Genomic DNA, 17,886 nt, shown 5'->3' with positions numbered 1-17,886 from the left:
TGGATGGCAGGCAGCTTAGCCCCAGTGATGTACTGGGCCGTACGCCCTACCCTCTATAGTGCCTTGTGGTCGGAGGCCGAGCAATTGCTGTAGCAGGCAGTGATGCAACCAGTCAGGATGCTCTCGATGTTGCAGCTGTAGAACCTTTTGAGGATCTCAGGACCCATGCCAAATCTTTTTAGTTTCCTGAGGGGGAACAGGCTTTGTCGTACCCTCTTCACGACTGTCTTGGTGTGTTTGGACCATTCTAGTTTGTTGTTGATGTGGACACCAAGGAACTTGAAGCTCTCAACCTGCTCCACTACAGCCCTGTCGATGCGAATAGGGGCGTGCTCGGTCCTCCTTTTCCTGTAGTCCACAATCATCTCCTTAGTCTTGGTTACGTTGAGGGATAGGTTGTTATTCTGGCACCACCCGGCCAGGTCTCTGACCTCCTCCCTATATGCTGTCTCGTCGTTGTCGGGGATCAGGCCTACCACTGTTGTGTGGTCTGCAAACTTAATGATGGTGTTGGAGTCGTGCCTGGCCATGCAGTCGTGGTTGAACAGGGCGTAGAGGAGGGGACTGAGCACGCAACCCTGGGGAGCTCCAGTGTTGAGGATCAGCGTGGCAGATGTGTTGCTACCTACCCTCACCACCTGGGGACAGCCCGTCAGGAAGTCCAGGATCCAGTTGCAGAGGGAGGTGTTTAGTCCCAGGATCCTTAGCTTAGTGATGAGATTAGAGGTCACTATGGTGTTGAACGCTGAGCTGTAGTCAATGAATAGCATTCTCACTTAAATGTTCCTTTTGTACAGGTGAGAAAGGGCAGTGTGGAGTGCAATAGAGATTGCATCATCTGTGGATCTGTTTGGGCGGTATGCAAATTGGAGTGGGTCTAGGGTTTCTGGGATAATGGTGTTGATGTGAGCCATTACCAGCCTTTCAAAGCACTTCATGGCTACGGTCTGTAGTCATTTAGGCAGGTTGCCTTTGTGTTCTTGGGCACAGGGATACGCAAACCTCCTGATTTAGGTCAGTTATGTCAGCCTATATATGTCAGTTATGTCAGCCTATATATGTCAGTTATGTCAGCCTATATATGTCAGTCATATCAGCCTATATATGTCAGTTATGTCAGCCTATATATGTCAGTTATGTCAGCCTATATATGTCAGTCAGATCAGCCTATATATGTCAGTTATGTCAGCCTGTATATGTCAGTCAGACCAGCCTATAATTGCAGTTATGTCAGCCTATATATGTCAGTTATGTCAGCCTATATATGTCAGTTATGTCAGCCTATATGTCAGTCAGATCAGCCTATTAATGTCAGTTATGTCAGCCTATATATGTCAGTTATGTCAGCCTATTTATGTCAGTCATATCAGCCTATATATCTCAGTTATGTCAGCCTATATATGTCAGTTATGTCAGCCTATATATGTCAGTTATGTCAGCCTATATATGTCAGTTATATCAGCCTATATATGTCAGTCAGATCAGCCTATGAATGTCAGTTATGTCAGCCTATATATGTCAGTTATGTCAGCCTATATATGTCAGTTATATCAGCCTATGAATGTCAGTCAGATGTGCCTATATATGTCAGTTATGTCAGCCTATATATGTCAGTTATGTCAGCCTATATATGTCAGTTATATCATCCTATATATGTCAGTTATGTCAGCCTATATATGTCAGATATGTCAGCCTATATATGTCAGTTATGTCAGCCTATATATGTCAGTATGTCAGCCTATATATGTCAGTTATGTCAGCCTATATATGTCAGTTATGTCAGCCTATATATGTCAGTTAAGTCAGCCTATATATGTCAGTATGTCAGCCTATATATGTCAGTTATGTCAGCCTATATATGTCAGTATGTCAGCCACACATAGCTGGGGAAGGATCTTTGTACTACAGTATTGTAATGATGTCCGAAGGGGGTTATGACACGACTGTTTTATTTAATGAAAATATTCATCTAATTTTATCTCATCTAAATTTTATGTAACCTTTCTTTTGAATTTGAAGCAAATGTTTGTTTCAGTAAGAAAACATTGGATGACTTGAGAAATGATGGTGGTTGGATACTGGAGTTAGGAGGCTGACACGGTGGTTGGATACTGGAGTTAGGAGGCTGACATGGTGGTTGGATACTGGAGTTAGGAGGCTGACACGGTGGTTGGATACTGGAGTTAGGAGGCTGACATGGTGGTTGGATTCTGGAGATAGGAGGCTGATATGGTGGTTGGATACTGGAGGCTGACATGGTGGTTGGATACTGGAGGCTGACACGGTGGTTGATACTGGAGGCTGACATGTTGGTTGGATACTGGAGGCTGACACGGTGGTTGATACTGGAGGCTGACACAGTGGTTGGTACTGGAGGCTGACACGGTGGTTGGTACTGGAGGCTGACACGGTGGTTGATACTGGAGGCTGACACGGTGGTTGATACTGGAGGCTGACACGGTGGTTGATACTGGAGGCTGACACGGTGGTTGATACTGGAGGCTGACACGGTGGTTGATACTGGAGGCTGACACGGTGGTTGATACTGGAGGCTGACACGGTGGTTGATACTGGAGGCTGACACGGTGGTTGATACTGGAGGCTGACACGTTGGTTGGGTAATTGATCACACCATGTGTGTGACCTCTGGGTCATGTCATTTCAGAGGGGTTCCTCTCTTTCTTACCCCCAGCTTCTTTTCTCGTCTCAGCCAGTCTGCCAGTTTAAGGAGTCAAGACACTCTCTGACAATAATATCTTTATAGTTTACCAATTACTAATGTAGTAATACATTTGACCAATCACACAGAGTTATAAATTAATTGGAAGTGTCTAATTCAATCAATTGACAGGGAGACATTTTACAAACTGATCAAGTAACCTGCTGATTGTTCCTTAAGTTCTATATAACAGACGTGAAACCAGCGGCGCCCAGAGTCATTGTCTTGTTTATCCAGTAGTATTAACTTCAGAGCTTGACGGATTTCAAACACATTCAGAGTTATGAGGTAACGTATAGTGGGTGCTCCCTTCACCAAAAGTCAGGATTAAGTCAAATCTAAAATCAGGATTATTTTAAATCAAATCTAAAATTAGGATTATTTTAAATCACATCTAAAGTCAGAATTATTTTAAAACAAATCTAACGTCAGGAATATTTTAACAAAAATCTTAGCAGAAACGTCGATGGCAGATGTTTTACGAATGCCGTGGTATTTCAGGAACTAACTGTCCCATTGGCCCTGACATGGCCCCACTCCCATAAAGAGAACGTTGCCCTTTTGCTTTTCTGCTGAGCTTTCATAAAACAGAGTATATACCTTCCATATCTGTTCCTGTCTCTGTGTTGCCTGTAGCTCTCATCCCGACATCCTTTACTTGTATCTTCACTGGGCTTATAGGTGAGATGTTCTTCTTTCCTCTCTGCTCCTTCTGTAATGAATGTGCTGTATATTCATTTATTCATCTGTTGGTACCAGATTGTGTGTCATCCAACCCATGTGGGAATGGATGTGACTTTTGGACCAGATTGTGTTTGGTCCAACCCATGTGGGAATGGATGTGACTTTTGGACCAGATTGTGTTTGGTCCAACCCATGTGGGAATGGATGTGACTTTTGGACCAGATTGTGTTTGGTCCAACCCATGTGGGAATGGATGTGACTTTTGGACCAGATTGTGTTTGGTCCAACCCATGTGGGAATGGATGTGACTTTTGGACCAGATTGTGTTTGGTCCAACCCATGTGGGAATGGATGTGACTTTTGGACCAGATTGTGTTTGGTCCAACCCATGTGGGAATGGATGTGACTTTTGGACCAGATTGTGTTTGGTCCAACCCATGTGGGAATGGATGTGACTTTTGGACCAGATTGTGTTTGGTGTGTGAGCTCTGATAGTTTAGAATGCTTTTACAATAGAATAGAAGATCATTTTATTTTACTCAAGAGGCAACTTGGGTTGTGGCATTCAGATATTCAGAGGTGTTTGTCTGTGTGTTTTAGACAAGTGTTGGAAGAGATACATCCTAGGCCTGATTTTCAGCTGTTGTTTTCAATGTAGCTCAGAGTGAATGTGTTGTTAAAGGCTCTTGTGGACCTTGTGGTTCTATTGGCCCAGTTGCTAGTTTATAAGCCATGTAAAAAGGACTGGCGTTTGTTCAGAAATATAGCTTTGCCATGGTAGATGTGGATAGTCACTGTACGTCTTATAATTGTAAACTTCACTTTATGTTGTAGTTTCACAGTTTACTTCAAATGGCTTATGGATTGTTTGATGTTATTCCAATAGATTTGTTGAGATTCAATTATATACAACGGAAAATCCAAGTGGGTATTTTCATAAATTCTGAACATACATTTTGTGAATGTCAGCTGTATTTTCTGAAACAACCTATTTTGGTGTCGTAATCCTTATGGACTCCTGCATGACCAAAGCTTTCAGGAAATGAGAGTCTTGTTGATTTGCTATGAACCTTGGGAAGGATTACATGGTACAGATTGAAATACATGAATTAAACAGGAAACAACTTCTCCCTCTTTTACCAGCAGGAATTATACTATCGATGTTGGACTGCTGTGTTACATTTGGGTAAACTGATCCAAGCAAATTATTGATCAAATGATTGACCATTCATTGTCTAATGTTTGTTGCATTTCTTTGTGATATGGAATTGCACATGACTTGCATTGGGTCAAACTTGAAATCTTTGGTTTCTACCCCCCCCCACCACCACCACCACCAAACTACATAAAATATCAATAGCTCAAAATTAAAAAGCTGTTTACTGTTCATCTCTTGACACAGGAAGTAAAACAAAACGACCGGCCAAAATGTCTGAGTAAGTTTACATTTTTCAGTTTACAGAAAAATATACTACACTATACTGTATTCATCTACTGTATTCTGTCTGTGAACATATTTTCCACATAGAAAACCAGCCAGTAAAACTGATTAATACTATGCTATGATGATTCCCAATAGTGTTGCAATTTTTCCTACCGTAATGTAATAAAATGAAGTCCTAAAATTGTTTGATTGTCACGTACCTGTCTCTGTGGCTACACCTTGTATATTTCCCTTAAATTATCCTGTTTTATCCAATGATCCTGTTTTATCCAATGATCTGTTTTATCCAATCAGTAAAAAGATGACAACGAGCCGTAGGAACTACCTGAAGGTAAGGAGCACCATTCATTCCAAAATGGTTTTATAAAACCGTTAATACACCTTCATGTTCTATAAAGACCTTCATGTTCTATAAAGACCTTCATGTTTTATAAAGACCTTCATGTTCTATAAAGACCTTCATGTTTTATAAAGACCTTCATGTTCTATAAAGACCTTCATGTTCTATAAAGACCTTCATGTTCTATAAAGACCTTCATGTTTTATAAAGACCTTCATGTTCTATAAAGACCTTCATGTTCTATAAAGACCTTCATGTTCTATAAAGACCTTCATGTTCTATAAAGACCTTCATGTTTTATAAAGACCTTCATGTTCTATAAAGTTCTATGTTCTATAAAGACCAGGCTTAGATTGAACATGTTCCTCTACCACACAGAGTGACTTCACAGACTGATTTCCATGCTGACTTTACATTGCATGGCTCTAGTCATATTCAGGGGTCAAGGGGTCAGACGCTTGGAAGTTGGAAGAGAGTAGATATTCACACTGAGTGGTCAAAGGGTAAATGTTATGTGATCCAGACAGTGTTAGCCTCATCCCAAAACACACACACACACACACACACACACACACACACACACACACACACACACACACACACACACACACACACACACACACACACATACTGTAGTAGACCTTGTCGACTTGTTGGTCAGCAGGAGCTAGTTTGAGGAGTTGAGGAGTAGAAACCAACCCTGAAAGTTCTACATCATTCATAACACTTCACCTGAAGCTCTTTAGATATATAGACATTCAAGTAAAGTGATATGAATACATGATTGATATAAACAACCCCATAGACAAGCAGAAGTGACCGCTGAACTCTGTGCTGTAATATGATGTGATTTGTCCAACCTCCGTACAGAGCTTGATGCTGCAGATCGCTGCCGGGTTGCTCGAGGCTGAAGCGGTCGAGGCTGAGGCAGAGAAGGCCAGGTACATGGAGGAGAACTGCCCTGCCCCACAATTCTTGGTATGCATGGCAGAGCTCACGGTAAGCTATTAGCGCTAAGCCAAACCCGCTCTCTCTCTTTCTCTTTCTCTTTCTCTTTCTCTTCCCCTCTCTCTCTCTCTCGCTCTCTCTCTCTCTCTATATATATTATATATATATTTCTCTCTCTCTCTCTCTCTCTCTCTCTCTCTCTCTCCTCTCTCTCTCTCTCTCTCTCTCTCTCTCTCTCTCTCTCTTTCTTTCTAGGACTTGTGCAAGAAGCTCCATCAGAATATCGAGAGGATTGATGAGGAGAGATACGACATGTCAACCAAGGTGACCAAGTCCGAGAAGGAGGTGAGGCGTTCTACCACTGTTACTCCTATTATTAGATAACTTACTCTCTAAGACAGAGCCACGGGCGTAACAGTAGTTCCACTGATGTTTGGCAGTCAATCGTCTGTGTGTGTGATAAGTGCTTCCTGTTGAATTCCAAACAGGTTGAGGACTTGAAGATGAAGGTAGTTGAACTGAATGGCAAGTTCAGGAAGCCCGTCCTGAAGAGAGTGCGTATGTCTGCTGATGCTATGCTCCAGGCTCTGCTGGGCTCCAAACACAAGGTGTCCATGGATCTGAGGTCCAACCTGAAGCAGGTCAAGAAGGAGGTCAAGGAGGAGGTGAGTGTTGTTCTGGACATAAGAACTAACACTGAGGATCCCACTGCCGACACCAAATGTTATATATTTCCAATACATTTTCACTCATGTATTTAATCTGCCATTCTTCCTACCTCAGGACAAAGATGCTGTGGGTGACTGGCGTAAGAACATCGAAGACAAATCAGACAGAAAGAAGATGTTTGAGACTAATAAGGAGTAGATACGAAACCTGTCTGGAACTCTTCTGGCAAATATCCACGTGTGTAATCAAATGCTCCTGTTTAGACCAACCAATGTGTTCGGATTTCCATTTGTCCCCCATTGGATATCTGGCCTTTTGTTTCACACGTAACACAAAAACAGTTAGGTGACCCAAAAAATTATATTGTGCAATATTTATACTAATTGTCATCAAATAAACCCTGGTCAGCTAATAGAAACTGTTTTTGTGATTTGTGGAGTCACTACTGTTACTTCTCCACAACAACAGACCAGTTGACCGTCCTGACTGGTTGAACCTGCTGTTGAAATTACATGGCTATAGTAATACTGACGTGTTCAAGGGGTTTGGAAGGGACCACATATTCACACTGAGGAGTTGTCATGTGGTTTAACCAGTCTGTTTTCAGACCTCCTGGTCAGCAGGAACTAGCCTGACCAATAAACACCACCAGCAGGTGTGGCTACCGAAGACGGCTTACTGGGGTCACATGGGTCAGAAAGGGCAGAATCTAACTCTGTCAGATCACCAGCTGTTTAGAGCTCAGCAGGTGTGGCTACCAAATACAGCTCCTTGGGGTCAAACTGGGCAGCAGCTCTCTGATTTCATCTGGTTACTCCCTACTTCTCTGTCTAACTCTGATTTCATCTGGTTACTCCCTACTTCTCTGTTTAACTCTGATTTCATCTGGTTACTCCCTACTTCTCTGTTTAACTCTGATTTAGTCTGGTTACTCCCTACCTCTCTGTTTAACTCTGATTTCATCTGGTTACTCCCTACTTCTCTGTTTAACTCTGATTTAGTCTGGTTACTCCCTACCTCTCTGTTTAACTCTGATTTCATCTGGTTACTCCCTACTTCTCTGTCTAACTCTGATTTAATCTGGTTACTCCCTACCTCTCTGTTTAACTCTGATTTCATCTGGTTACTCCCTACCTCTCTGTTTAACTCTGATTTCATCTGGTTACTCCCTACCTCTCTGTTTAACTCTGATTTCATCTGGTTACTCCCTACCTCTCTGTTTAACTCTGATTTCATCTGGTTACTCCCTACCTCTCTGTGTAACTCTGATTTAATCTGGTTACTCCCTACCTCTCCATCTAACTAAAGAGATACCTTTTTCATGAAACCATATTAACATAGAAATCATTGTACATGGTGTGTTTTTGTTGGTTATTAGTTGCTTGACAAGTCCTAAAGCTTCAGAAGGATAAAAAAAGGTGTTTTAAATGATGACGTTTTTGTGCCCTTGAGGTCAAAATGTACCCCTGTTGGCGCTTTTAGGGTTAAACAGACAGCTGGTCCCAGAACTGTGCCTATATATACCCTTCATCAGATTTCTCCTCCCTGGCTTGACAATCTCAGTCACTCATCCCTCCATCCTGCAACGCTCTCTTCTTTCTAGGTGAGATTCCTCCCATTCCTATCTTCTATCTCCTGTCCCCTCATGGTTTCAACTCTGCATTCAGTAGAGATTCAGTATCAATGTGATTTATAGTCTAGCATTTTTCTATTAGCTGACTGTAATTATCACACAACATAGTACATAGATGCTACTCACTGAAACATGTGTAAGTGGTATTAATTTACAAGAATTTACACCTAAAAAACTAAACCAGCTTGGTGTTTACACTAAAAGAAGAAGATGCTTTGCCTTGTCTACTTTGACAGAAGGACGTTTTTTCAACACCTGGGATCAGGATGCTGACTAGTTGGTCGGCTGTTCTAACATTCAACTGGCATCTATGAATTAAAAGGTTATCCATTCATCTCACAGAAGACAGATATGTTACTGTGGTAGAATGCTTTGTGTTTTAAGGAGTGTTTTTTTTTTATGAAATGGTTCAAATTGTTCTGTAACTCTGACTTCACACGGTAGGTAGAGGTTTTAGGAGAAATAGCAGAGATGTTATTCTTATAGTTTTACTGTTATACTGAACATTGGTTTAATGAATGACATTATCTTTTTACACACTTCATTGGAAATAGTTTTAAGACTTCCTGGTATTTATCCGGTCTAACTGACGTACTGTAGATTGATTAATTGAAGACAGATTTTCTTTATCCCTGTAAACATTTATGTATATTTTTTTAAACATTATTGAAGTGGCAGACAAACTTGTTTTTCACTCAGATATGCCAGAAACACTTTCTAAAAAAAACATTTAAAATATAAAAGACGAACCACTACGAACAAGAAGTACACCAGTGTCCAGACTACATGGTTATGATCGTGGTCTATGTCTGTCAGACAGAGCCAGCAGCCCAGTCAGTACACTAGTGTCCAGACTACATGGTTATGATCGTGGTCTATGTCTGTCAGACAGAGCCAGCAGCCCAGTCAGTACACTAGTGTCCAGACTACATGGTTATGATCGTGGTCTATGTCTGTCAGACAAAGCCAGCAGCCCAGTCAGTACACTAGTGTCCAGACTACATGGTTATGATCATGGTCTATGTCAGTAAGACAGAGCCAGCAGCCCAGTCAGTGTCCAGACTACATGGTTATGATCGTGGTCTATGTCTGTTAGACAGAGCCAGCAGCCCAGTCAGTACACTAGTGTCCAGACTACATGGTTATGATCGTGGTCTATGTCTGTCAGACAAAGCCAGCAGCCCAGTCAGTACACTAGTGTCCAGACTACATGGTTATGATCATGGTCTATGTCAGTAAGACAGAGCCAGCAGCCCAGTCAGTACACTAGTGTCCAGACTACATGGTTATGATCGTGGTCTATGTCTGTCAGACAGAGCCAGCAGCCCAGTCAGTACACTAGTGTCCAGACTACATGGTTATGATCGTGGTCTATGTCTGTCAGACAGAGCCAGCAGCCCAGTCAGTGTCCAGACTACATGGTTATGATCGTGGTCTATGTCTGTCAGACAGAGCCAGCAGCCCAGTCAGTACACTAGTGTCCAGACTACATGGTTATGATCGTGGTCTATGTCTGCTAGACAGAGCCAGCAGCCCAGTCAGTACACTAGTGTCCAGACTACATGGTTATGATCGTGGTCTATGTCTGTCAGACAGAGCCAGCAGCCCAGTCAGTACACTAGTGTCCAGACTACATGGTTATGATCGTGGTCTATGTCTGTTAGACAGAGCCAGCAGCCCAGTCAGTGTCCAGACTACATGGTTATGATCGTGGTCTATGTCTGTCAGACAGAGCCAGCAGCCCAACCAGTTATTTTCTGAGACGTGTGTTGGCCCTTTTGCTGCACCCTGTCTTGGGACACATTAAGGAAAGTCCACAGGAGGCAGGCAGGGAGGGAGTTCTCAGCTGTTGTGGTTTTGGGTGTTAGTCAGCTACCCCCTCACCATCACACAGGAACACACAAATAGACCCATGATACAAGACAACTGCCTTACCACACCCTGTCTAAATGTAGAGATGTTTAGTGCCCCTCCACCCTGAGGCCTGTACTTTAAAATGTAGAGATGTGTTGTGCCCCTCCACCATGAGGCCTGTACTTTAAAATGTAGAGATGTGTTGTGCCCCTCCACCATGAGGCCTGTACTTTAAAATGTAGAGATGTGTTGTGCCCCTCCACCATGAGGCCTGTACTTTAAAATGTAGAGATGTGTTATGCCCCTCCACCATGAGGCCTGTACTTTAAAATGTAGAGATGTGTTGTGCCCCTCCACCCTGAGGCCTGTACTTTAAAATGTAGAGATGTGTTGTGCCCCTCCACCCTGAGGTCTGTGTTAAAATGAATCATTTCCACAAAGGGTCGACTATAAAGGTACATTGAGTTAAATGCCATAACTATCATATCTTCACAAGCTAACAACTTATTCATATCTCTCTTCAAAGGACGTGATATCAACCACCGGCCAAGATGTCAGAGTATGTACTGATTCTGTTTGAGTACAATTACAGCTCTCTCAAACTGCATTTTGACTGAGATATCTTCTAAGAATCAAGAATTCCATATATTATACATGTCTACTTTTGGTGATCTTCAGGAGCATTCAGTACATCAACTGTTATTCTGTGGCTTTCATCCCAAGCTCTTAAAGCTGTGTATCTCAAGTCATGTTTTTCCTTCCCCCCCATCTAATCTTCTCTGAAGTAAAAAGATGTCATCGAGTCGTAGGCAACATCTGAAGGTAAGGAGGAGACCTAGACGCACAACAACAAAGGATTCTATATTTTATATATCTATTATCAAATTCAAAAAAAATCTGAATTCAAGATTTCAAAACAAATCCAGAATAAAAATAAATAAAAGGTTTTTTCTGGGGAGTGTGATAGGGATGTAGACTAAACCCAACTTTAACCTGTTGAGGACAGACGTTCTGCCAGCGGAACCCCGTTCTGCCTGCGGAACCCCTAGCCAACAGCCAATGGCATCGCACGGCGCGAAATACAAAACCAACTAAAATACCACAATTCAATTTTCTCAAACAATCAACTATTTTACACCATTTTAAAGATAAGACTCTCGTTAATCTAACCACATTGTCCAATTTCAAAAAGGCTTTACAGCGAAAGCAAAACATTAGATTATGTTAGGAGAGTACATAGACACAAATAATCACACAGCCATTTTCCAAGCAAGCATATATGTCACATAAACCCAAACCACAGCTAAATGCAGCACTAACCTTTGATGATCTTCATCAGATGACACTCCTAGGACATTATGTTATACAATACATGCATGTTTTGTTCAATCAAGTTCATATTTATATCAAAAAACAGCTTTTTACATTAGCATGTGATGTTCAGAACTAGCATACCCACCGAAAACTTCCGGTGAATTGACTAAATTACTCATGATAAACGTTGACAAAATACATAACAATTATTTTAAGAATTATAGATACAGAACTCCTTTATGCAATCGCTATGTCCGATTTTAAAATAGCTTTTCGGCGAAAGCATATTTTACAATATTCTGAGTACATAGCTCGGCCATCACGGCTAGCTATTTTGACATCCGCCAACTTCGGGGTCACCTAAACTCAGAATTACTATTAGAAAAATTGGATTACCTTTGCTGTTCTTCGTCAGAATGCACTCCCAGGACTTCTACTTCAACAACAAATTGTCACGTTCTGACCAGTATGAGGGTTATTTTGTTAGTGTAGGCTGGTCAGGACGTGGCAGAGGCTATTTGGTTTATGTGGTTCGGGGTGTGTGTATTATGTAGAGGGTAGTTGATTTATGTATTCCGGGTTTTTTTGGTCACTGCTCTGTTAGTCTATGTTCTTTCTAGTTAGTCTGTTTCTATGTTTAGTTAATTGGGGTGTGGACTCTCAATTGAAGGCAGGTGTTGTCTAGTTGCCTTTGATTGAGAGTCCTATATATTAGGGTGTGTTTGTGTTTGTATTTTGTGGGAGGTTGTCACTTGAATTGCTGTTGTTTGCCTTCAAGTCTGTATTCGTCGTCCATCATTTTGTTTTGTTTGTATCAGTGTTTTCATTAAAAAGTTAATTATGAGCACTCAACCCGCTGCGCCTTGGTCCATTCCTGACGACCGACGTTACACAAATGTTGTTTTGGTTCCAAATAATCCATAGTTATATCCAAATACCTCCGTTTTGTTCGTGCGTTCAGGTCACTATCCGAAGGGTGACGCGCGAGCGCATTTCGTGACAAAAAATTTCAAAATATTCCATTACCGTACTTAGAAGCATGTCAAACGCTGTTTAAAATCAATTTTTATGCTATTTTTCTCGTAAAATAGCGATAATATTCCAACCGGGCAACGTTGTATTCATTCAGTCTCACTGTCCCCAGGCTGACCACTTACAAACTCTGCTGCTGTACTTTGCCCAGAGACAGCAGACACCCCATTCCACTTTCTGGCGGCTTTAGAGAGCCAATGGAAGCCTTAGAAAGTATCACGTTACAGCACAAATGCTGTAATGTTGATAGAGATGCAACAGAAGGAGAACAAATTGTCAGACAGGGCACTTCCTGTATGGAATCTTCTCAGGTTTTGGCCTGCCATATGAGTTCTGTTATACTCACAGACACCATTCAAACAGTTTTAGAAACTTTAGAGTGTTTTCTATCCAAATCTACGAATTATATGCATATTCTGCATATACGTTTTTTTATCCGGCCGTGAAAATACTGCCCCCTATCCCAAAGAAGTTAATCCAAATAGACAAATTATTGACAAAATGTACATGTAAACAACTGCATTTCTGATCAACTGGCTAACCATTGTGTCTGGGGACACTAACCACTTCCCCCTGTGCTATTTCCCCCAGAGCTTGATGCTCCAGATTGCCCAGTGGGTCATAGAGGCTGAGGCCATCCAGGCAGAGGAGGAGAAAAACAGGTACATGGATGAGAATGTCCCCTCCCTCTCCGTCCCAGGATCCATGCAGGAACTCCAGGTATGAAAAGCGGTAGTTGTTGACCAACCTATGGAGAGCTACTGGGTGTGCAGGTTTTTTCTCCAGCCCCAACTATAACACAACTGATTCAGCCAATCATGGTCCTGACGAGCAGCTGACCTACTCAATTAGGGGTGTTAAAGTAAGGGTGGAACAAAATCAAGCTGGATTGTAGCTTTCCAGGATATTCAGTTATTACAATTATATTATTTCACAAATATCTCCTATTTTCTTTAAATGTACTCGCTTACATTTTTTCTCTGTCTCTCTCTCTCTCTGTCTCTCTGTCTCTCTCTCTCTCTCTCTCTCTCTCTCTCTCTCTCTCCCTCTCCCTCTCCCTCTCTAGGATCTGTGCAAGAAGCTCCACCAGCAGATCGATACAGTTGATGAACAGAGATATGACACACAAAGCAAAGTAGCCAAGTCCGATAAGGAGGTACAGTTACATTTCCAAATGTATTCCTGGACAGATGGTCATTCTTCAGTATAAGGGGGCATTTCACTGACGAGCATGCGCTCTCTCTCTCTCTCTCTCTCTCTCTGTCTCTCTCTGTCTCTCTCTGTCTCTCTCTGTCTCTCTCTGTCTCTCTCTCTCTCTCTCTCTCTCTCTCTCTCTCTCTCTCTCTCTCTCTCTCTCTCTCGGTTCAGATTGAGGATCTGAAGATAAAACTACAGGACCTGAAGGGAAAGTTCAAGAAGCCCGTCCTGAAGAGAGTGCGTATGTCTGCTGATGCTATGCTCCAGGCTCTGCTGGGCTCCAAACACAAGGTGTCCATGGATCTGAGGTCCAACCTGAAGCAGGTCAAGAAGGAGGTCAAGGAAGAGGTAGGGTTGCTCCTGTTTTACTGAGTAGGGTTAGAATGTGTCCAAGAGGCCCCATGCTAAATAGACTGACACAATTTGGAATATCAGGGTTCACAAACCGCCTCATAACCTCATCCAATCTCCTCTCCTCTAACTCCACAGGTGAAAGATGCAGCTGACTGGCGTAAGAACATTGAGGACAAGGCTGGCATGGATGGTAGAAAGAAGATGTTTGAGTCCGACCCTTAAACTAGTCCCCCAATATGTGTATTACTGTTCATAAGTGTCATCTGATAACATCCTCCATTTTAATCTAACCCCCCTACGACCGTGTTTGCTCAGGATAGTAGTAAAGCGTGAATACAGGTATTAGTAGTAGCAGTAGTACTAGGTACGCACTATCATGCATACCCCAATGTAATGTATATGAAGAGAAGTGAACATTTTCTGTTTATTTAAATGTTATTTATCCAAGAAGCACCATCGAGGTCAGGAGACCTCTTTCACAAGGGAGACCAGGCCAAAAGGGCGGCTCACGTAAAAACACATACATCAAACACACCACAGTGTATACAGCACAGCACGACATCAACATCAACAACAATACATATCTGTGTTGATTTGTCAGTTGCACAGTGTCTGCTAAAGGAGCAGAATGTAGAGGTTAGTGCTGCCACCTATAGACCATAATGGAACCAGAGTGGACGTTGGTTTGAATCTGACCCGTCGTCCTGTATGATACATGTAGAGGTTAGTGCTGCCACCTATAGACCATAATGGAACCAGAGTGGACGTTGGTTTGAATCTGACCCGTCGTCCTGTATGATACATGTAGAGGTTAGCGCTGCCACCTATAGACCATAATGGAACCAGAATGGACGTTGGTTTGAATCTGACCCGTCGTCCTGTATGATTCAATCTCTTCTTGTTATTCCTATTTACTCTAATAAAATAAAATGCTTCAATATTTTGTTATTTATTTTTTATAATTGGGGGGGGTGGTGAAATGGCTGAATTGTAAAATGTAAGCATGCGTGACTGTAAGTCAGTGGAGGCTCCTCAGAGGAGTCAGTGGAGGACCATCCTCCTCAGTGAATTTCATAGAAATAAAAATTGTGAAACATTAAAAATGCTATCCTTTTTAGATAAAACATACTCAAATTTTCACGGCACCAAATAATTGATTAGAATACACTATTTTCATTGAAGGTCTACAGTAGCCTCAGCAGCACTCTGTAGGGTAGCACCATGTTGTAGCCGGAGGACAGCTAGCTTCCATCCTCCTCTGGGTACATTGACTTCAATACAAAACCTCGGAGGCTCACGGTTCTCACCCCCTTCCATAGACTTACACAGTAATTATGACAACTTCTGCAGGACGTCCTCCAACCTATCAGAGCTCTTGCAGCATGAACTGACATGTTGTCCACCCAATCAAAGGATCAGAGAATTAATCTAGTATTGAAAGCATAAGCTACAACTAGCTAGCACTGCAGTGCATAAAATATAGTGAGTAGTTGACTCAAAGAGAGAGAAAGACAATAGTTGAACAGTTACAAACTAATGAATTTCTTCAAAAATCAAGGTAAGCGTTTGGTTTGATTCATTTATTGCCACCGTGGCCTGCCGGTGTAACTGCTAAGCTGCTTGCTGCTAACTGTACACTGTACTGCATGATTGTAGCGGGTTTACCAAAGTGCTATTTCTAGAAGCTATGTTGTTGACTTGACGTTAGCTAATATGGTGACAATGATTTAGACTGTGTGTAGCAGTTAGCGGTTATGATATGAAGGTTTGGCTTGGAAAGTTTTTTTCGCCTGGTCACAGACAGCTGATGTGTTGTACACTGAAGTCCACAAGTGAAGGGAAAGGTGAGACGAGGAGAGTACGTAGATGTCAGAAGGAATTATACAACAATCTGGCTGCTATGAAAATGAACTGTGTTTGCATTTGATCAGGGGTGTATTCATTCAGCCGATTCTGTTGAAAAACAAATCTTAAATGGAAGCAAACGGAACAAAACTGGGATTAACAAACTTGAATTTGTCCAATAGAAACGCTCGTTTGCAACTGTTGGACTACTGATTACACTTTAGATAAGCTAGATGCAGGCAAGAGTGTAAAGAGTGTAAAGAGTGTACAAGTTGATTACAAAAATGTATCTCGACCTGTGCAGCTACATTGTAAACTTTCATTCATAGGCTAGGTTGTAGCAACCTCATGATGGGTACAGGGAAAATATGTATCATGTAGGTGCCTAAACCTATCAATGTTACATTGAGCTGGGTGAATGGAATATATTCATCAAAGATCTCTCTGTACTTTGCTCCATTCATCTTTCCCTCGACCCTGACTAGTCTTCCAGTCCCTGCCGCTGAAGAACATCCCTACGGCATGATGCTGCCACCACCATGCTTCACCGTAGGGATGGAGCCAGGTTTCCTCCAGAAGTGACACTTGGCATTCAGGCTAAAGAGTTCAATCTTGGTTTCACCAGACCAGAGAATCTTGTTTCTCATGGTCTGAGAGTCTTTAGGTGCCTTTTGGCAAACTCCAAGCGGACTGTCAGTGCCTTTTACTGAGGAGTGGCTTCTGTCTGGCCACTCAACCATAAAGGCCTGATTGGTGGAGTTCTGCAGAGATGGCTGTCCTTCTGGAAGGTTCTCCCATCTCCACAGAGCAACTCTGGAGCTCTGTCAGAGTGACCATCAGGTTCTTGGTCAATACCCTGACCAAGGCCCTTCTCCCCCGATTGCTCAGTTTGGCAGGGCGGCCAGCTCTAGGAAGAGTCTTGGCGGTTCCAAACTTCTTCCATTTAAGAATGATGTTAGGCCACTGTGTTCTTGGGGACCTTCAATGCGGCAATTTTTTTTTGATACCCTTCCCCAGATCTGTGCCTCGACACCATCCTGTCTCTGGGCTCTACGGACAATTCCTTTGACCTCATGGCTTGTTTTTTTTTTATCTAACATGCACTGTCAACTGTGGGACCTTATATAGACAGCTGTGTGCCTTTCCAAATCATGTCCAATCAATTGAATTTACCACAAGTGGACTCCAATAAAGTTGTAGAAACATCTCAAGGATGATCAATGGAAACAGGATGCACCTGAGCTAAATGTTGAGTCTGATAGCAAAGGGTCTGAATACTTATGTAAATGAGGTATTTCAGTTTTTTGTTATCAATACATTTGCAAAAAAAATCTAAAAACCTGTTTTCACATTGTCATTATGGGGTATTGTGTGTAGATTGATGAGGATGTAGTATTTATTTAATCCATTTTAGAATAAGGCTGGAACATAACAAAATGTGGAAAAAGTCAAGGGGTCTGAATACTTTCCGAACAAACTGTATATTATAGTAAAATAAAAATACTCAAATTAAAAACATTTTAATAAATTAATGGGGGAATGGCAAAATTATGAGAACATTGTAGGTTACCGTAATATAAATAATCCATAATCCATTGTGCTTTTCCTCCACTAGATGGTATGATGCACAAACACACACACACAGAGACACACACACACACAGGTGCGCACACACACAGACACACTGTAAAATCAAACGAACTAACTACATTCAGTACATTTCCATTTCTGTAATTTACAATAAGTGCCTTCATCTAAATATACTTTCACTTAGCTACAGTAGGGGACAGACAGCAAGAGGACAGACAGCAAGAGGAGAGAGAGCAAGAGGAGAGAGCAAGAGGAGAGAGCAA

At 42.0% G+C, this 17,886-nt stretch overlaps 2 protein-coding genes across 3 annotated transcripts; both read left to right on the top strand.

The window, feature by feature from the left end:
- The first annotated feature begins 3,271 nt into the window (after window positions 1-3,271).
- LOC106587921 (troponin I, fast skeletal muscle-like) lies at window positions 3,272-7,222 on the top strand. Of its 2 annotated transcripts, XM_014176581.2 has the most exons (8): window positions 3,316-3,400; window positions 4,550-4,589; window positions 4,806-4,839; window positions 5,142-5,178; window positions 6,058-6,186; window positions 6,391-6,480; window positions 6,624-6,800; window positions 6,919-7,222. In XM_014176581.2, the coding sequence occupies exons 3-8, from the start codon at window positions 4,832-4,834 to the stop codon at window positions 7,000-7,002; spliced, it is 525 nt and encodes a 174-aa protein (XP_014032056.1). In that variant the 5' UTR covers window positions 3,316-3,400; window positions 4,550-4,589; window positions 4,806-4,831; the 3' UTR covers window positions 7,003-7,222. The 2 variants fall into 2 exon arrangements, with proteins under 2 accessions (XP_014032055.1, XP_014032056.1); XM_014176580.3 differs by lacking the exon at window positions 4,550-4,589 and having other exon boundaries at window positions 3,272-3,400.
- Window positions 7,223-7,965: 743 nt separating this feature from the next.
- On the top strand, window positions 7,966-15,126 carry LOC106587920 (troponin I, fast skeletal muscle-like). Its single transcript, XM_014176579.3, has 7 exons — window positions 7,966-8,407; window positions 10,818-10,850; window positions 11,077-11,113; window positions 13,229-13,357; window positions 13,704-13,793; window positions 14,006-14,182; window positions 14,324-15,126. The coding sequence occupies exons 2-7, from the start codon at window positions 10,843-10,845 to the stop codon at window positions 14,408-14,410; spliced, it is 528 nt and encodes a 175-aa protein (XP_014032054.1). The 5' UTR covers window positions 7,966-8,407; window positions 10,818-10,842; the 3' UTR covers window positions 14,411-15,126.
- The last annotated feature ends 2,760 nt before the right edge of the window (window positions 15,127-17,886 follow it).

Source organism: Salmo salar, chromosome 11, assembly GCF_965601325.2.
Source record: "Salmo salar chromosome 11, fSalSal1, whole genome shotgun sequence".
In the NCBI taxonomy this organism is placed as follows: Eukaryota; Metazoa; Chordata; class Actinopteri; order Salmoniformes; family Salmonidae; genus Salmo; species Salmo salar.
This window is presented reverse-complemented; position numbering and strand designations above follow the sequence as displayed.